The sequence below is a fragment of the Apteryx rowi genome, unplaced genomic scaffold (genome assembly GCF_003343035.1).
Source record: "Apteryx rowi isolate R43461 unplaced genomic scaffold, aptRow1 scaffold_78, whole genome shotgun sequence".
NCBI lineage: Eukaryota > Metazoa > Chordata > Aves > Apterygiformes > Apterygidae > Apteryx > Apteryx rowi.
This window is the reverse complement of record NW_020451071.1, coordinates 1,345,894-1,362,665: the sequence shown is the minus strand read 5'-3', so window position 1 is coordinate 1,362,665 and position 16,772 is coordinate 1,345,894. Positions and strand designations below refer to the sequence as shown.

Here is a 16,772-nt window from a genome sequence, read left to right as displayed (position 1 = left end):
AGGGAGATTAAAATCGCCGAACTAATTGTTTTATGTATGTTTGTTTGTCTCTTTTTTCCTCTAGGAATACATGATGGAAATGAACTTTAAACAGTGGATGGTAGATTTTGTTAACCAGTCGCTCTTGCAGATGAGCACTTGTGATGTGGAAAGCAAGCGGTATGAAAGGACAGAATTTGCCGAGTGCCTTGGGGAGATGAACCTGCGGTGGCACAGGCTGCAGGCGTCTCTGAACAGAAAGGTTTGATCGTGTTTCACTGCTTTCTCTCTCTCAGCTTTGATCCTGCCTATGCTAGTGTTCTGTACTTTGCAAGCGACATCCAAGTCCCAGCAAGGTCCGGGAGGGTAAACTCTCCTGTAGCTCTCAGGAGAGAAAATAGGCAAAATCTGCTCTTCAGGAGAGCCTGAGAGTCACTCCAGTGGTCTGTATTAGGTGGAAACAATAAGATTCCTCACATGAAGAAAATACGGTCAGTGCAGTGTTAACAAAGACAACCTATATTGAGAAAATTATAAAAAAGGAAGAATTTGAGGTCATGTCTGTAGGAGAACCTGTTAGTGAAATCTGTTGAATGGAATGGAAGCTGGAGGGATGCTGTGAGACTTGGTACATTTAAAACTTAATAGGTAAAAACGCTGGCTGGTTTATGGAAAGGAGAAGTGCTACACCGGTTGGTACAAACAGCCAGGCCCTGCTCAGCAATCACAGCACCGAAAAAGCAAGCAACCCCTCCACATGACATAGGTTGGGAATGAGAGGAATGAGAAAAAGGGATATATTAAGCTACCACTCATTTTCCCGTCATAGGTACTGGATTTGCCAAAAAGTAAATAGCGTTGACAGCCACGCTCAGATGGGATGTTTGGCGTGCTGGAAAGGCACAGCTGGGGTCTGTTCCATGCTCCTGGTTGTGTGAGTCGCCGGGAACAGGTTGCTCTGTTTCTGTGCGCTCCTTCTGGAGCAATAAAATGCTCTTTCTGTTCTGGAGCGATTTTAAGATCAGCAGCTGAAAGGCGAACTCTAGGTGCGTAGTGTAACACAGATGTCGTCAGATGTCTGCAGAGCACAAGCCTGTGTGCCCCAGTGCACAGAAAAGCTGGTGGGACTCCTGAGATATGTGGAAGATGAGGGGAAGATCAGCATCCCAAAACGTAACCGTGAGGCTGCTGAAACAAATCCCTCTACTAGCATGTTCCTCTTTCACGTCTGTATCTCTCCTGAGCTTATGGGACATTGAGAGAAGCCTCCCTCAGTTTTTTCTGGCTGGGAAAATCTTTCAGAAACATTTTCAAGTGGAAAATTCAGTTCCTGCACAATTGAAATTTTCCACGATGAAATTTCAATGTTGTTGAAGTTATTTTTTCCTTTCTTCTCTGACCTTTATCAAGAAACTGCTTTGTAGGATTTAAGAGATCTCAATGGCCAAAATTGAAGACAGGAGACTTAAGCTCCCTTGTTTCTCAGTGTCTTTGTTGATGGGGTTTTGGGAGAATGAGGTTTTCCGACTCCATACGAACTTGCCTGGGTAGCCCAGGATCCCCCAGTTTGTCAGGTCTGTAGGCTGCCAGCTCCAGCTCCCACGCTGCCTTGTTTCCTGCCCGAGGAAGTGATCAGGTACTAAAGAGCCAGAAAACCTTTTGAGTTTTTCCTTTTAAAATATTTACATTCAAAGATTTTTTTGGTTTGTTCTTAGTTAGAGAAAACACTGTAATCTCAAAATCTGCCATGAAATGGGGAACTGTGTTTCTGCCCACCTCGAGGTTTAACTGAACTAAAATAGTTCTGCAACTTTCAGATACAAGATCTGGAACACGTTTTGGAAGATATAACTGAAAATGAGAACAAAGCACAGACTCTAGGCAAGTGGCTGGAAGCACAGAGTGATCGACTGAGATCTTTACAAACCCCAGCAAGTCTGATCTCTGCACAGAACACGTTAGACGATTGCAAGGTAAAGCATTATATATGTGTGATATTATTGCACAGAGTATGTTGAGCACTTTGCTGAATCCAAACTAACGAACTGCACAGATTTTTGCAAAAACTGTAAAGGAAGTTGCCATTTCCTAGAAGAATACTACAGTGTCATTTTAATTAAAGCATCGTAAGTTCAGGTGGTAAAGAGCCAGATCCTCTGCCGATGTGAATTGCTATTTTATAATGTTTTTTTCCCCCTCCAGTTGAAGGTACATCTCCTGTTGTTCTGTGAATTTTGGAGTGTTTTGCAGCAATAATATTCTGAAATTCCTCCAACAGAAATAGTTCTCTCGGTTCAGCAAGAACTATTGATTCCATTAGTTTGAAGAGCTCTTTGGTGATAATGTCATGGAAACTACACAGGCCCATTTGGAAGAATAGTAACTCTCTATAATCCTGCCCTAGAATGTATTCCCTCTGCACCTGTCTCAAGAATCTGGGTATACTTTAGTTTTGTTGTGTTTTTTAAGGCATCAGCTCCATCAAAATTGGGACAGGTGCAGTCAGCCAATAACTGGTGCCTATTACTCTGACAGTCTGCTGCTTTCATTCAGTACAGTGATTCCTCTCTATTTTTTTTACATGGAATATTTGTTCTTTTATTGCCATGGTTACGTGTCTCTCTCCCATCGTATGCTGCTGTTATTCCCTAGAGTGCTCTGTTACACACCGAGTTACTCGTCTGTCTGAAACTCTGAAACCTATCGAGGGGCCTGGATGGAAGAAAGACACTGGGTGTCTTTGCCTAAAATAATAATCTGATCCCAGCAAGACCCAGTTCTAAGAATCAGGTGGCTAAAATGTTTCATAAAAATTAATTTGCTTTGTAAAATTGAGGTTGAAATTTGCAAATTTTGGGGGACGGTTAAGTGGGTGAGAAAAGGTCCTGGTGAAAAAGTGTAGCATTATAGGGAAAAGCTGTGGTCCATCATGTGCATGAACATTTACACACGTTGTGAAAAACTGTGGTGAGCTTTCATCAGCATGTCAAGACTAGGTTGTAATCTTGCTGATTGTGTCGGGGAAGTTACCCTCTCAAGCAGCCCTGCTGGTTTCAGTGGGATTTCTCCCATGGGTGGAAATAGAGGAGCTGAAAATAACTTTTGAGCAGTCGGTAGGATGTCAGGGACCCTCATACTGAGAAGTCAGTTCCTATGTTACCTTTGCCTGCTAGAGCCGAAATGGTGGTATTTTTGCATGGCTAAAGAACTACACAGGATTGGTTTTAAAGCTGCTCATATAGGAGAGTTTTTGTATGGTCTCATAAAGAGGTTTTTTTTCCCCCCACTTTAGGAGCTGGAAAATCAACTTGCAGCTAAATCCAAAACTCTTGATGAGCTCAAGCAGGACGTGGCTTTGAAGGATAGTCCAGAACAAACCCTGGGAGCTGCATCTCTCAGGACAGCTGAACTGTGTGAAATGAGGGACCACCTTGTCAGCCAGGTATAGGCTTTGTTTGTGTTAAGTTGTCCCTCCAGCATATATCCTTACCACCAATGTTACTAATTCAAGGAACGGCTGTAGCTAGTGCAAAGATGATGTAAAATATGCCTTACGCCTAATCTTAACCTTCCTAAGAACTCCCTTTTAAATCTGTACCGTGCCAGCCATGAATCCATTTCCAAATATGAGAAAGGAGGGGGGAAAAAAAAAAAAAAAGGCTGATCTCAAAGCATCTTGATTACAGGGAGAGGAGGGACAGACCCTCATTTGCAGTTCAAGAAAACAAAGAAATAGCAGTGGTATTTTTCTGTCAACTAAAAATGGAAGCCTTGAACTTTCTGATTGGATCTGTATCTCTTTCATGCTCTGGCCCTCCTCCCCTGTAACATGCTGTTGGAAGCTGCCGGCTCCCGCTCCTCTCTCACTGGAGCTTTTCCATCTCCCTGCTGCTCTTTCCTTCCCGCACCCAGGCTGCTTTTGCTGTATTCAAATCCCTACGGAGTTCCCAGTTGCTTCATGGATAGCCTGGCAAGTTCCCTAATCCATGCAAACTGACTCACCAGCAGTTTGCATGTACAGTTGTATTTGCTTATACTTGCAACTGATCTTTTGAACTGAGACATAATAATATATAATAATGAGTGCGTTTATAGATTTAAATCTGTGATAATAAATGGCTATGTCCCGTAGAGGATTATATGTGATGCAGTGATTGTTTTTATAGTTAAAATTGCCTAACATTTCCCTGAAAAACAACCTGCTTTTGTTCCTCAAAGCTTCGTCAGACTGGAGCCCTTTTGCTTGAAGTCTTCCACATGTGTTTTCTGTCCAGGTTGGGGCTGCTGCTTTTTGTTTCAACTTTCAGCAAAAACGATGTGGCTGTTTCTTAGCGAGAGAGCAGGGATATTTTTGTATGCGTGCATGATAAAAAGGAAAGTTTTTGCTTCTGGTGTGGAGCTCAGGATTGAAGTTGGCAAGTTGAACAGTGTAGTGCTTTTTTCTTCTTACAGCTGCTGTGGGTCACGTTCATTTTAGTATTTTTATGACTTAAGCGTTGAGCTTAGAAACTGCAGAATATTCTTATAATCTAGCAGTGTTTGTGTGTGTGCCATGAAACATGGAGCGCAGATTTGTTCTCATAGACAACTGGCCTCAGTAGGAGCCCGGCTGTGACTTTGGACACAGGCCTAAGCAAGGTGGGATACCGTGATGGTACCGTCTGGAGGGCGATCTCAGGACTGTGAGTCTGGCCCAGAGACATTTCATAAGCACAAAGTCTTTCCATCTTGTGTGGGCAGTAATTAGCTGCAGGCTACTGAGAGCAATTAAAGATTCCTCCCACCTACACCGGGATTCAAATGAGAATAGGGATGATTAATCCATCTCCTCCTGCGTGGCTGGAACGAGGACACATGCAGTCTATCCAGCATGCGCCGTGGCAGAGAAGCGTCATCATCTCCCGTTGCGTGGATGCGTAGTCAGAATTGAAACCTGGCGTCTGGCGTTGCCGGATGTTTGTTTGCCTGGTTTGCCTGGTTTTTGATGCTCAAAGCATCTGGTATTGGCATCACTGGAAACCGATATTGAACTGGGTGAATGTTTCGTCTAGCCCAGCACATGCCTCATGTACTTACCTGATACAGAAAGGCAAAAATGACAAATCGCGCTGAAGTAGGTCTGCCGTTTTGCTTTTGTAATGTCCAGGAGTATGTGGCAGATGGAAACCTTGCTTGCCCCAGTATGGTTTAAATGGCTGTAGTAATGAAAGAGGCAAAGAGAAAACAGTGAGGAAATCCATCATGTCATTGCATATGAGAATCCTGAAATTCCTGGGTTGTATTCCTGGCTAGTCTGCATTGTTATAGCACAACGGCATAAAGGGGATGGTAGCTCTTGCGAGTATTGTAGTAGCATCTTCCATACAAAACAATTTCTGTTGAAATTTTGACTAACGTGAAACTTGATCAAACTATTCGTTTCCTAACAAGACTAAAGTTCTCTGCTTTGTCCCTCTTCGGATTGATTTTGGCAGCAAGGAATAAGCAGTTCTTCGTTTCAGTGCATTTTAGTTTCTTGGGGCTTCTGTCATCATTCTGCTGACAGAAAAGTGCTACCTTGAACTCTGGTCAAAATTTTATTTCCAGCATATTCTTATACTGCACTCTAATACCCTGAATACTTCTTACTGCTTGCTTTGAAGCCTACATGAGTCCTTACAAAGTAGGAAAATATTCCAACTTGTGAAATTCTTGTGGATTGTCATGGAGTGAGCATTGAGCTGAGATTTTTGAGTCAACTTAAAAGTGATTTATATTTCAGCATTGTCCAGGATACAATAACAAAAGTGGTTTGTTTGCAGGTTGCACAGTTAAGGACCTCCATGCAGGCAATACTGGAGCAGTGGAGACTGTATGATGAAGCTTATGGAGAAGTCAGCCAGATGATGACAAGATATTTGTACTGCATAGACCAGTGCAAACCTTTTGTGGTGTCACTACAAGCTTTGAAAAACCAGGTCAAAACTCTCCAGGTAAATCTACTGAAGTTAAAAGCTGTTGTCTTAATCTCATGCTTCCTTCTGTGCCTTTAAACAAACAAACAAAAACCCACTAAAAAACCCAGAAATTTTTCTCTCAAGCAACTTTCTCTTTACTGTGTGCCAGTGAAGTCAGCTGAATTTTTTTTCACCACCAGAAGACTGGTTTTAGACTTCGTACTCTATTTGGCACGTAAGTTCAACTTGGGTGTAATTTAGGTACCAGGGTTCAAGAGAGAAATCTAGCAGGGCCTCTGTTTTGGACTGCAAAGGTCCCTTGATGTTTTATTCAGCCTTCTGCATGTGCCTGGAGGCCTCTCACTGTGCAGCACCAGCTCCTCATGCTCCACTGCAGTGCGGAGTTCAGGTGAGCATGGGCACTCCACCACCAGGCCTTGTCCACTTGGTCTGCTCCGTCCATGTCTAATCCACATGGACAGCAGTTTAGCGCAAAATACGTCTGGCCAAGGAAAAGGTAATGCCGTCGTTGTATAGGTTTGCCTAGAGGTTACTGCCTAGAGGTTCACCAAGAAGGTGAAAGATGTTGGTTCTCAGCTCATTGGCCAAAGGGAATATGTGTCCCATCACTTGTGCTTCCCGAGGGAATGCCCTGCCGCAAGGCTGCAGCGTAGCCTGGAAGGAGGCCCCTACCCACCAATGCTGGGCCACAGTGCAGAAATGAATGGGGGCTCGTGGGACCCGGGAGAAGATTAGCAAACGAGCCCACAGCAGTCCTGCCCTGAGCAGGAGCAGGGGAGCTCAGGGAGGATCCCTGTGCCCAGCCTTTCCCGTTGCTCCAGTGCAGAGTTGGCCATTCGGTCGCCCTCCGGAAAGGGGGAGTTTCCCACGTGGGCTCTGAGTGGCTCTTCAGAGGCACCTGCATCCCTGCGTGGGCGGTATGGGGAACACAAGTACCTGATGTAAGTGCTCTGCATCATCTTGCTGCTGTACGTAGCTATTGCAGAGTCCAAGTGGGGCAGTCTGGCTGGCCCTGGGTTGGAGTGCTTTGCAGATACGGCTAAAATCCACTTATCTGGCTTTAAACTAACGCTGAAAGGCTGTGTAGGTGCTCCTTGTTTCAGTTTAAATGAAGCCTGTTTCGGCACATTTTAAAGTTGTATCAGAACCGGCGCAAGGCAAAATGAGGTTATGAATCCCAAGTATGCTTCTCCACAGTGAAGTCTGCGCAAACACTTTCCACCCCCACCGGGGGACGTGTAATGAATTGGAGAAACTGGGCACCTTCCTCCTCCTTTTCCTCCAGCAACCTCTTTATTTTTAATCTGGATTGGTTCCCAGATATGGTCCTTGGCGAGGTCCTACAATCACCTGTATCAGGAACTGTGAAGCCAGCTTTGCCACCAATAGAAATGTTCCTGAAACCATGGCTTAAAATAAGACAATTTTTGGTTTCTAGTGGATTAGATTAATCGGTTCAAGGTTGCAGGTTTGTTAAATGAGCTTTTTCTTAAAGAACAAATAAATGACCTGGGTTTAAAATAGCCCACCTAAAAAATTTTTTAACTTGGATCATTTTACCTCACTTGTAATTTTTAGGATCAGATGTTACTCCTTTCACAAACATTTTATTCTGTGCTGCAAACGTGGGTGGCATTATTGCTACTGTATTCCTACTAATCTATAGGGGAGGCTGTGCTTAGGTCATTCACCTCCACAACTGATTGCAGTAATCCATTTTGCAGTCTCTTCAAGATGAATTGGAGAACTGTGAAGAAAGTTGGGCCAAGCTCCAGGCTGCTGCCAGTAGTCTGAAGAAGAACTGCTCCCCCTCCTTCGCAGAGATTATCCAACAGAAGTGCAACAAGGCACACACCAGGTAAGCTTGTGAAAAGGACCCCACGTTATTAGTATTAAAAAAAAAAAAAAAAAGTTGCTGAGACAGGACTTGAAACATCTGTCAGACTTTTAAATCTGTATTGGGACTACTCAGCTGTCTGAAGGTGAAGAGTAGCTGATGCTGCCTTTTCGTGATGGATTGCAGAGCACAAAATGGTATTATGTCAGCAGCTTTCCGTAACATGGGCACGAAGGCAAAGAAACTCCCCCGGGAATCTTGCACCAAACCGTATTCTGATCCAAGAAGAGAATCTCCAAGGAAAATGCTCTTATCATCATCTGATGTGTTGGCAGGTGGAGCTCAGTAAATGAAGACATCACCGATCAACTGAGGACAGCGCAAGCTATCCTGCAGCTCTGGGAGCCCTACGACACTTTATGCACTGAGGCAGCAGCCAAGTTAGAACAACACGAGGAGCAGTGTGCGCGGCTCTTAGACGCTCACATGCCTGAGGATAACATGATAGAAACGCTGAAGCAGAGGATTCGGGATGTAAAGGTACATGAATGTGTTTTTGCTGCCTTGTACGAGCCTGGATTTATTTAAAAAAGAAATCAAAAGAACACCCTTCCTCTCCTCCAAAAGAATCCAGTTAGTGGAAAACAGAAAGCCTGATTTTTCCATTAACAGACACCTTTGTATTTCCTTTAAATACTTTGGCCAGATGCTGAGATGAAACCAAGCTACAGTTAGAGTAGGATGAGAAGAAGGGGGAGCAATAATCTCTGCCCCTCTTTCGCCTACACAAAGAATCAGGGCTATGTCAGAATCATTAACCCAAAACTGATTTATTTTATGGGGCAGTATACGGAGGAGAGGTAGTGTCTATTAGAACAATAGCTGGAAAAAAAGACCATTTTTCCAGAACACTGGACCGTCTTGAAATCTTCTGCAGTCTTTTCTTTAGATGGGTGTTATTTGATTTTGGTGTGGGTTTTTTTGGCCTGGTCTGATAAGTTAACAGATTTCTGAGCTCATTAGATTATTCCAAAATACTTCTGACTTTTGGCAAATGAGACCTCATGCTGAGACCACAGGGTGCATTTGACACTCTCAGGCAGCAAAGCTGTCATTAGGTTCTGACACTCTTGGTTTCTTCAGACTGCAGTAAAGAAATATAATAATACTTATTTCAGGACAGAGCAATGATTCATCCTGCCTTACGAACCTTTAACACACTGGAAGAGGTCCAAAGTACCCTGTTATGCATGTGGCCAACTGCAAAACTCTACATTACAGAAAAGAGATCTCATGTATTTCTTTCCATGTCAGAAGCAACTGACAGCAGCAAAACTTGGACCAAAGCGTTTTCACTTTCTTCTGATCTATTAATGGCTGTAAGACGTAAATTTGTATATGTCAGCAAAGAGGCATCAAATTTTCTGGAAATGAGACCAGGAAAAGTTTTGCAACTACTAAACATGGGACAACTGCTAGAATGCCATTAGTGCTGTGGATGTCCTGGTGTATGGGGGGAGGACACGTGCTATTGATTGTATATTTTGGGAAGGGTGAGGCAGAAGAATGAGGAGCAGTGATATGGCTTATGAGATACAGAGATGTTGTGTTTGAAAGCAAATGGGCATTTTAAACTGCATTTTAATCTCTCTAATCTTTTCCTCTAGTATCTATTAGGAAGGATTATGGGTTTATGGAACTCTGTCATCACAAAAAGTACAGATTAAATCCAATATACAGAGTAAGATATCATAATGAGTTATTCAGTAAATGGCTAAAGTGGCAGTTTACAGTATGACCCATTCCAAAGATGGGGTCAGGGACTAAGAGACATTTTGCTTTTTAGGGAAATGTGTCTGCTCTTTGCTATCAATAAGAAGTATTTATTCATTACTCACAGAAGAGACAATATTCAGCGGCAAATTCCAGGGGTTTTCCTGGCTAAAAATAAATGATGGTTGTAGAAATCAGTGCATTTCAAGATGACATCCTGCCATTATTTGGAGGAGTGGAAACAACTCACTTCGTTCTTTCACTGTCTTTAGAGTTTAATTTTATAGCATCATTTCTGTAGTAAAGGGGCACAAATGAAAACAAAACCGTAATCCTCAGTGGCTAAGGGATCCAAAGTACTGGTATGTTTGTAAAATAATAGCTTTTTATTATCTGTAGCCTGGGCCAGTTTCTCCATCTGCTAACATAAATCCATTCTGTAGAGAGGGATATTGTAATTTCTCTCTCTAATCTCCTCTGTAACAGTACTGTCCCGCTGTCTAAACTCACTGGTGTCCCATTGAACTTTGAACTGTGCTTTTCCCAGCAATGGAGGCAAAGGATGCAATTCCCATTATCATCGGAGTAAAAGACTGAAGCTTTCACCACAGCTGAATTTGGCTCCCAGAGGAGATCAACAAAAAGAGCTTAGTTACAGCAACAAAAGATACTAAATGAAAGTGGCACATGAATGAAGATCTGATTCATTTGCTGCCCCTTTTTATTTTTTTTTCTCTTTCCTCTTCTCTCTTCAGAATTTACAGCATGGCCTTCAAACCACAGAGGGGTGCCGTTCCCAGATTTCTGAGCTGGCGGACCAGATAAAACAGCAGGCTGGGACCACTGTGCAAGCCGTTCTTCTGGAGAAGCTGCAACCACTCCAGAGAGCATCCTATTTAGAAAAGATGTTGCAGCGAAAATTGGATGAATTAGAGGTATTTTTCTGAATAGTAAATTAACTGTCAGTGCAAGGTAGCATCTACAGGGCTCTGGTGGAGAAGCTGAACTGAAATTAAATTTGAATGAAATAAAGCTTGACATTATGGTCAGCCATGTAAAGAAATAATAGATGAAGCCAGAGGGACTGATGAAGGAAGAGATTTGTCCTTCTCACCTGCTTGTTATATTGTGTTGCTCTAACAAGCTTTTTTAAGCAGACCTATTACTGTCAAGGACTACAGGACCCTCAGATGATTACCAGTTAGGAAACATTTTCATATTCTGTGAACATCTTAGCAAGTTTGTAAACTTTCTTGGCTCTGCCTTGGAACAGATCTAAGGGTTTCAGTTTGCTTTGGTAGAAATGAACACAATGTACCTAAATAACCGAAAGATTATGGTCATTTGATGTAATTTTGAAGATCAGATTCACGTCCCTGTTTAGGCAGAGTAGGGACCTGGATCTAGGTTTCCACATATGACGCTCTGCTCACAGGAGTGCTATGGGATTGACTCTCCTCTGAGCAGGTATTCCTGAGAAGACTTCCAAGCAAATGTACTGATCAAAACCAGTTCATTCCTTTCAAAAAGTCTGGTTTCAATGAGTTGTTTTGTTCTAAAGTAAATCCCATTTTCAAGAAATTTCAGCCAGCTCTATTTATGACTCCAGCTACCAGCACAATTCAATGGCTGGAAGCCGGGTATCTTTCTGAAGATAACAGATTTCTCATATTCCCTGTGAACTTCACACTCTGTGAAAAATTTCGTTTCTGGGTAATCATTTTCTCTGGTGTAACCTTATAGTATTAGCACAAAACTGTCTGTCCCCCCACACCATTTTTGCCATTCACTCCTCACAAAATATCGCTGTTTCAGAGCTGTTTCTTCTCCCTGACCCAAAGAAACAAACCCAGTGAATGAGAGAGTAGGGTTCCAGCTCGACTTATTTCTTTCCACAGAGCTCACATGATCTGCGCAGCCTTGGCTGTAGGCACGTGGGAGCAGGCTCTGCATGTAGCTCAAAGGAAGCTCGTTTTCACAAGTTTCTTACCTCTGATAAGCAAAGTTCTGGCTTTCCAATTTCACAATAAATCATACAGCCCAAAGCTGCAGAAAGGTATCCCATATACCCTCCATTCCTTCCAGATATATATGAATCTCTCAGGATTTAGAGGTTTGGTTTCTTTCTGTCTGCTTTGGCTTAAATTTTGCCCTTCTCCAGTGCAAACGCTGAAAAAATTCAGTGAGTGAGTTATAAATACATTGTAATTTGGATTTAACATCTGTTTGCCTACCTGAGGATATGGCTTATTGCTCCTTTTTGTATACTGAATATATATAGTAAACCAGATAATCATGATTAACATAAATATGCAATATTCATCCTAGTTCAATCTTTTACAACTGGAAGATTTCAAGAACTGTCTCGAAACACTGGAGAGTCACGTCAAGAATTGTGCAGACGCCTTAGATAACCTATCTCTAGAGGGAGAAACAGACAATGCAGAACTGCTCATGGTACGTTCAGATTCCCAGCTACAAAAAGATAAATGCTAATGATTTAAGTGTCCATTGGATACCAGCTCTTCTCTACTTCAAGGACCTCTTTGTGTCCTAAGTGTCATAGTTATGGCACTTGCATCTGAGTGGCTACAATCTCATGTAGAACGTGAAACGCAATGATTTAAGTTTGTAAAAACTCTAGATATGTCCTGCAGGCCAAATGGCCTGTGTGGAGGGGAGGAAAACCATGTGGATTTGGGGTTGATGGGAGATCCTTTTCCCTGCCTTGCTCAGGAGCCAGAGAGGTGTGTTGGAGTGAACTCCACCAGGCATCCCGGGAACCCCCGGTGGCTGTGAGCAGGAGCTCGGCAGCTGGCAGTACCTCCTTGCCCTCAATGTGGGGTTCAAAGCAATTCTGCACGTACCAGCTCTTGAGCTTCTGTGAAATACTGTCAGAAAAGGGGGCCCTGTGTAGGGGAATTGTGATTTTTTTGTTTGTTTATTTCCTGATATCTGTGAAGTTAACACAGAAATGTTGTTCTTTGGGTTAGCGTTTGGATGCATGCAGATGCTTCCTTAGTCTTACAGAAGAAGCTTCTATATTTCTTTGAAATGAAAGAAAGGCAGTGCTTTTTGCAGTTACTTTTATTTTTTATTTCCAGAATCATACGCTGGCACTCGCTGCCCTGTCTCCAAGCATAGAAAGTCTGAATGAAGCCAGCATTAGGCTGCCCCTCAGTGACTTCACCCTGAAGAAAACGCAGAGCTTGATACGGCAGTGGAGTCAGAAAACGGCCACAGCTCTGGAGCGCTGCAGGTCAGAAACGCAAACGGAATCACTGCTAACCGGTCCCTTTTCTGTGAGGAAAGTCAAAACCAAATTAAAGCATAGGAAGTCTTGCAAGCTGTTCACAGCTTTCTCATGGGGCTTTCTAAGAATTCCTGCCCTTCTAACTCACTTTATTATTCAGTGGCTATTTACGTTCCAAGTCACTTGAAGCAAAAATATGGACGTTCACTGGTGAAGAAGGTAGGAAAGTGCCGAGTAAAACCCCGTTGTGTTACTATTACTAACCACCATGCTAGACTGTATGCAAAAGTATCCAGAAAAAAACAACAATAAAATAGGTTTTGATTATTTCTTTTGTTTTACAGTGAGCTTGAAGGAACTCAAACTGATGAAAAGAAGTTTTTTCAGAAGTGTGAAAACTGGATGAAATTCCTAGAAAAAATGAAAGAGGCCTTAAAAGCAGATATTCCAGGCCGATTTGAAGAATTGCAGGAGCAACAGAGGGTATATGAGGTAAAGCTATCTTTAAGAATGGAAATATCTTCTTGAATTGTGACAGTTGGGAAAATTCTTCAGAAAATCCTATTGCTTTTGAAATTAGATCTGGGCAGAGTTTTACAGTGCATTTTGCTCTTTTGAAATGTGGCCTTGTGCTTATTCAGAAGGAAAACTTTGAACCTTTTCCAAAAGGAATGGATGCCTGGCTGTGGGGATCAGACCTTTAGGAGTGTGTCCTCAAGTGCTGCATCATGGAAGTCCTAGATTTCTCCAGCCCTGTGGTAACTCGTGGGTCTGGCTGTCCCCAGCTCTGAAGCCTATGGTCCATGGCAGCTTGCTAGGCAGTTTCCTGGGGATCTAGCAGGAACCTCACTGGCTTCTGGAAGAACTGCATTTAAAACAAAACCTTTTCACAGCATATTTCTATTTTGACCAGTTGGTGGATTTTGATGGAAATCTGTCCAAACGCTTGCTGTTTGCTACAGAGAGCTATAGTGCTCAAGTGCACAACAGTATCCATTCAGAGGATAAGAGTACATCGCATATTAGCGGTAGTATGTGGATGCAGTTCTAAGCAAAGTGTGTATAAACCTTGTCCTAGTGGAGGGAGGATGGAAAAACAACCAAGATACAACATAATTGTGTGGTAAATGCTAAACATCCTGAACTGAAAGTTAGGGTGAGCTTTGTGCTGACTGTGGTGGACCAGAGCTTCACACTGCCCTAAGTACTGCTGCTAATTCCACAGGGTGTTAAGTCTGTGCATTAATGATACTCATTAGGGCCCAAGGAAAGTTGTTTGTTTGTTTGTTTGTTTGTTTGTTTGTTTGTTTTGGGGGGGTTGTCCCTCTTACTCAGACCTCTCCAGATCAATTCATTCATTGCAATTAAATTATTTATAGAGTAAGCTTCTGCTCATTGTGATGAAGAGTAGCAGAGCTAAGTTTAGCCTTTTATGTAGCTTTTTACGGCTTTTCATAGGTTACTGTCTAGATTGCATTTCTCGTGAATGAGTCTGGCAAACTTCAGGCTTCAGAATAACTGCAACATACAGCTGGGACAATTACCATGTATGTGCAAGTGCCTCCTGGTATCCAAGAAGTGTGCAAACTTTTAGGAAGAATTTGGCAACAGCACTTGAAAATAATAGAGCATTCTGCATTTAAAATTGTATGTGCTGTGACTTTAGAGGAGAACCAGCTTTCATAGCAAAGACTGTTCATTGAATAGTTTAAAAAAAAACCACCTATTGTTGTTATACTATTTTCAGATGTTGCAAACCGAGATTTCTATAAATCAGCAGACATTTAACTCCATCATAGCAAAAGTTCTACTCTTCTTGGAATCTGGAGAAGCAGAAAAAAGGTAATTTTTTTTTCTCCCTAAGATCTTGCTAAGATATAACTAATTCAGTGGATAGGATCTCTTCTTTGGAATCAGTGTTGAATGTTTGCTCTTAAGAGGACACAAACCCAAATCCCTGACCAGGTTTTGCCCTTTAAATAATCCCATGGCACATTTTGCAAAAGCATGAGGTAGCGCGAAGAGAAAGAAATGCAGGTGTTCTGGCCAAACTCCTTTTTGGATATTAACTGAATGTTCTGCCTAGCAAAAATAACTGCTCCTGGATAGGAAGCTTCTTTGCAGATAATTTCCCTGCTGTTGCTGAAATTGTAACTGTGTTTGTGGTTGAGAAGCTGCCTTTTTGCAAGGGGTAAAGAGAAAGCCACACGTGAAAGTCCCTTTCTCTCTTTTCAGACCTCTCCACTTTTTTAAGTGCAGAAGGGTGAGGCTCTATCCGCGTGTTGCCCCTGGCTCGCGTGGCAGGGCGTTGAGTCCTCAGCCACACAACCCAAAACGTGGTAGTTAAATCTGTCTTTTATTAATTAATTAGTGTGATCTTACACCTTTTTCTTAATCAATGTAGAATAAGAAGCACCTAATATTTGTGAGCAGAGGTTCAACTGCCTCAGCTGCTTCTGCTGTGAAGACATTTCCCCTCTCTGCCAGAGCTGGCTGCTTCCCTGGAGTTTGTGCACTCCCCCAGCGCAAAGCCCATAGCTTGGCTTAAAGCTGCCGGGGAAGGTAGGGCTAAACTAAGCAAAGCTGCTGGGTTTTATGTTGAAGCTAACCCCACAAACACAGCTGTTTAAGAGCTGATCTAGGGGCCACCACAGAGGAGCAGGAGGAATAGCTGGGGAGTATCTTAACAACTCCAGCTAGATCTGCTGGATCCTCTATTCATGTTGTAGGAGAGGCCGAAGAGCTGCCCAAATAGGCTCAATAATAACAGAGCCCTTCACTTCGCGGTTATGGCCCGCTGCTGTAGGACACAGCTCCCCTTCACAGCTTGGTAAAAGCACAGATGGATTTTGCAGCAAAAGCAGAGGTCCTGTCTCACTTGCATTGGCATTCATGTTCTTCAGAAAAAGTATTTAGTGCATATTGCTTCGGTGGTTGTTGTACTACGTATGTTGCTATACCACAGTGGCAAGAATGACTTGCACTATCCATTCTTGTACCATGTAAAAGATTTTGCTTTGCTTAAAAGATTGAATACAGAGAGCAGGGCTGAGCTTATGCTGACTGCACAGACCTTTCGCATAGTTGGATATTTGGATTGGAATTTTACAATATTGCAAATGGAAATCCATCACAATTATTGGAAAATACAGCTCTGAAGTTAAAATTTACTAATGCTTAACACCTGTCATCTTCAGAACGGAGTTTATTTCCAAGCTCACATTGCTGAAAGAACAGTGGCAGAACGTTATCCGGATGGTTCAGCAGAGGAAGAAAGATATTGATGGCCTCGTGAGCCAGTGGCAGCTCTTCAGGAGTTCCCTGCGGAGTATCAGCAGATTTCTTGCTGATATGAACAACTTCCTTGTGGCTGTGAAGAGCCAGGACTGCTGTAGCCTTTACCAGCTTAGAAATCTAATTCATGATTTTAAGGTATTCATTTTATCTCCCATAAATCTAAAATCTGGGGGTTTTTTTGGATTGAATCATCTACTGTCCAGTAAAGGGAAAAGGCTTTAAAATTACCTGCTTGCAAAACAAGTTACTGACCTTTTTTTCTTAAAGCTGAGCAGAGATGAGAAAACAGTGACATTGTGAAAAGCTCATTATACTAGGAAACTTCTTGGGAAACACTGTCATTTAGTAGCCTTGTATGCCTTAAAAAATATTTCTAAGGTAGCCTAGCTGTTAATATGAGCACAGAAATCCAGGGTAGCGGAGGGATTAGGCAGGAAGGGTGGGCAGCAGGTATCCTCCAGGTCTGTGTGCGTTTTATCAACCACGGCTGCTTTAATACCGAGCTTGCAGCTTGCCTGCCCGAAGCAGGCATGGATGGGGCAAGACTGAGCATAGGGGTCCTGCATGTGCCGCGATGGGCAGGAGGTGCCGGGCGCGAAGGATGGAGCGGCTGCGAGGGGTCTGGCCTCGGAGCCACCGCCCGGGACACGCAGATCCCGGCCGCACATCCTCGGGG

At 42.9% G+C, this 16,772-nt stretch overlaps 1 protein-coding gene across 1 annotated transcript in view; it reads left to right on the top strand.

The window, feature by feature from the left end:
- The window catches only part of SYNE2 (spectrin repeat containing nuclear envelope protein 2), a 172,662-nt gene that overhangs the window by 116,288 nt on the left and 39,602 nt on the right, over window positions 1-16,772 (top strand). The window contains exons 84-95 of the mRNA XM_026088618.1: window positions 65-241; window positions 1,797-1,952; window positions 3,272-3,421; window positions 5,781-5,951; window positions 7,661-7,794; window positions 8,109-8,313; window positions 10,302-10,481; window positions 11,875-12,003; window positions 12,651-12,805; window positions 13,144-13,291; window positions 14,547-14,641; window positions 15,997-16,231. Coding sequence (XP_025944403.1) covers window positions 65-241; window positions 1,797-1,952; window positions 3,272-3,421; window positions 5,781-5,951; window positions 7,661-7,794; window positions 8,109-8,313; window positions 10,302-10,481; window positions 11,875-12,003; window positions 12,651-12,805; window positions 13,144-13,291; window positions 14,547-14,641; window positions 15,997-16,231 — 1,935 coding nt within the window. The remainder of the gene's footprint in view (window positions 1-64; window positions 242-1,796; window positions 1,953-3,271; window positions 3,422-5,780; window positions 5,952-7,660; window positions 7,795-8,108; window positions 8,314-10,301; window positions 10,482-11,874; window positions 12,004-12,650; window positions 12,806-13,143; window positions 13,292-14,546; window positions 14,642-15,996; window positions 16,232-16,772) is intronic.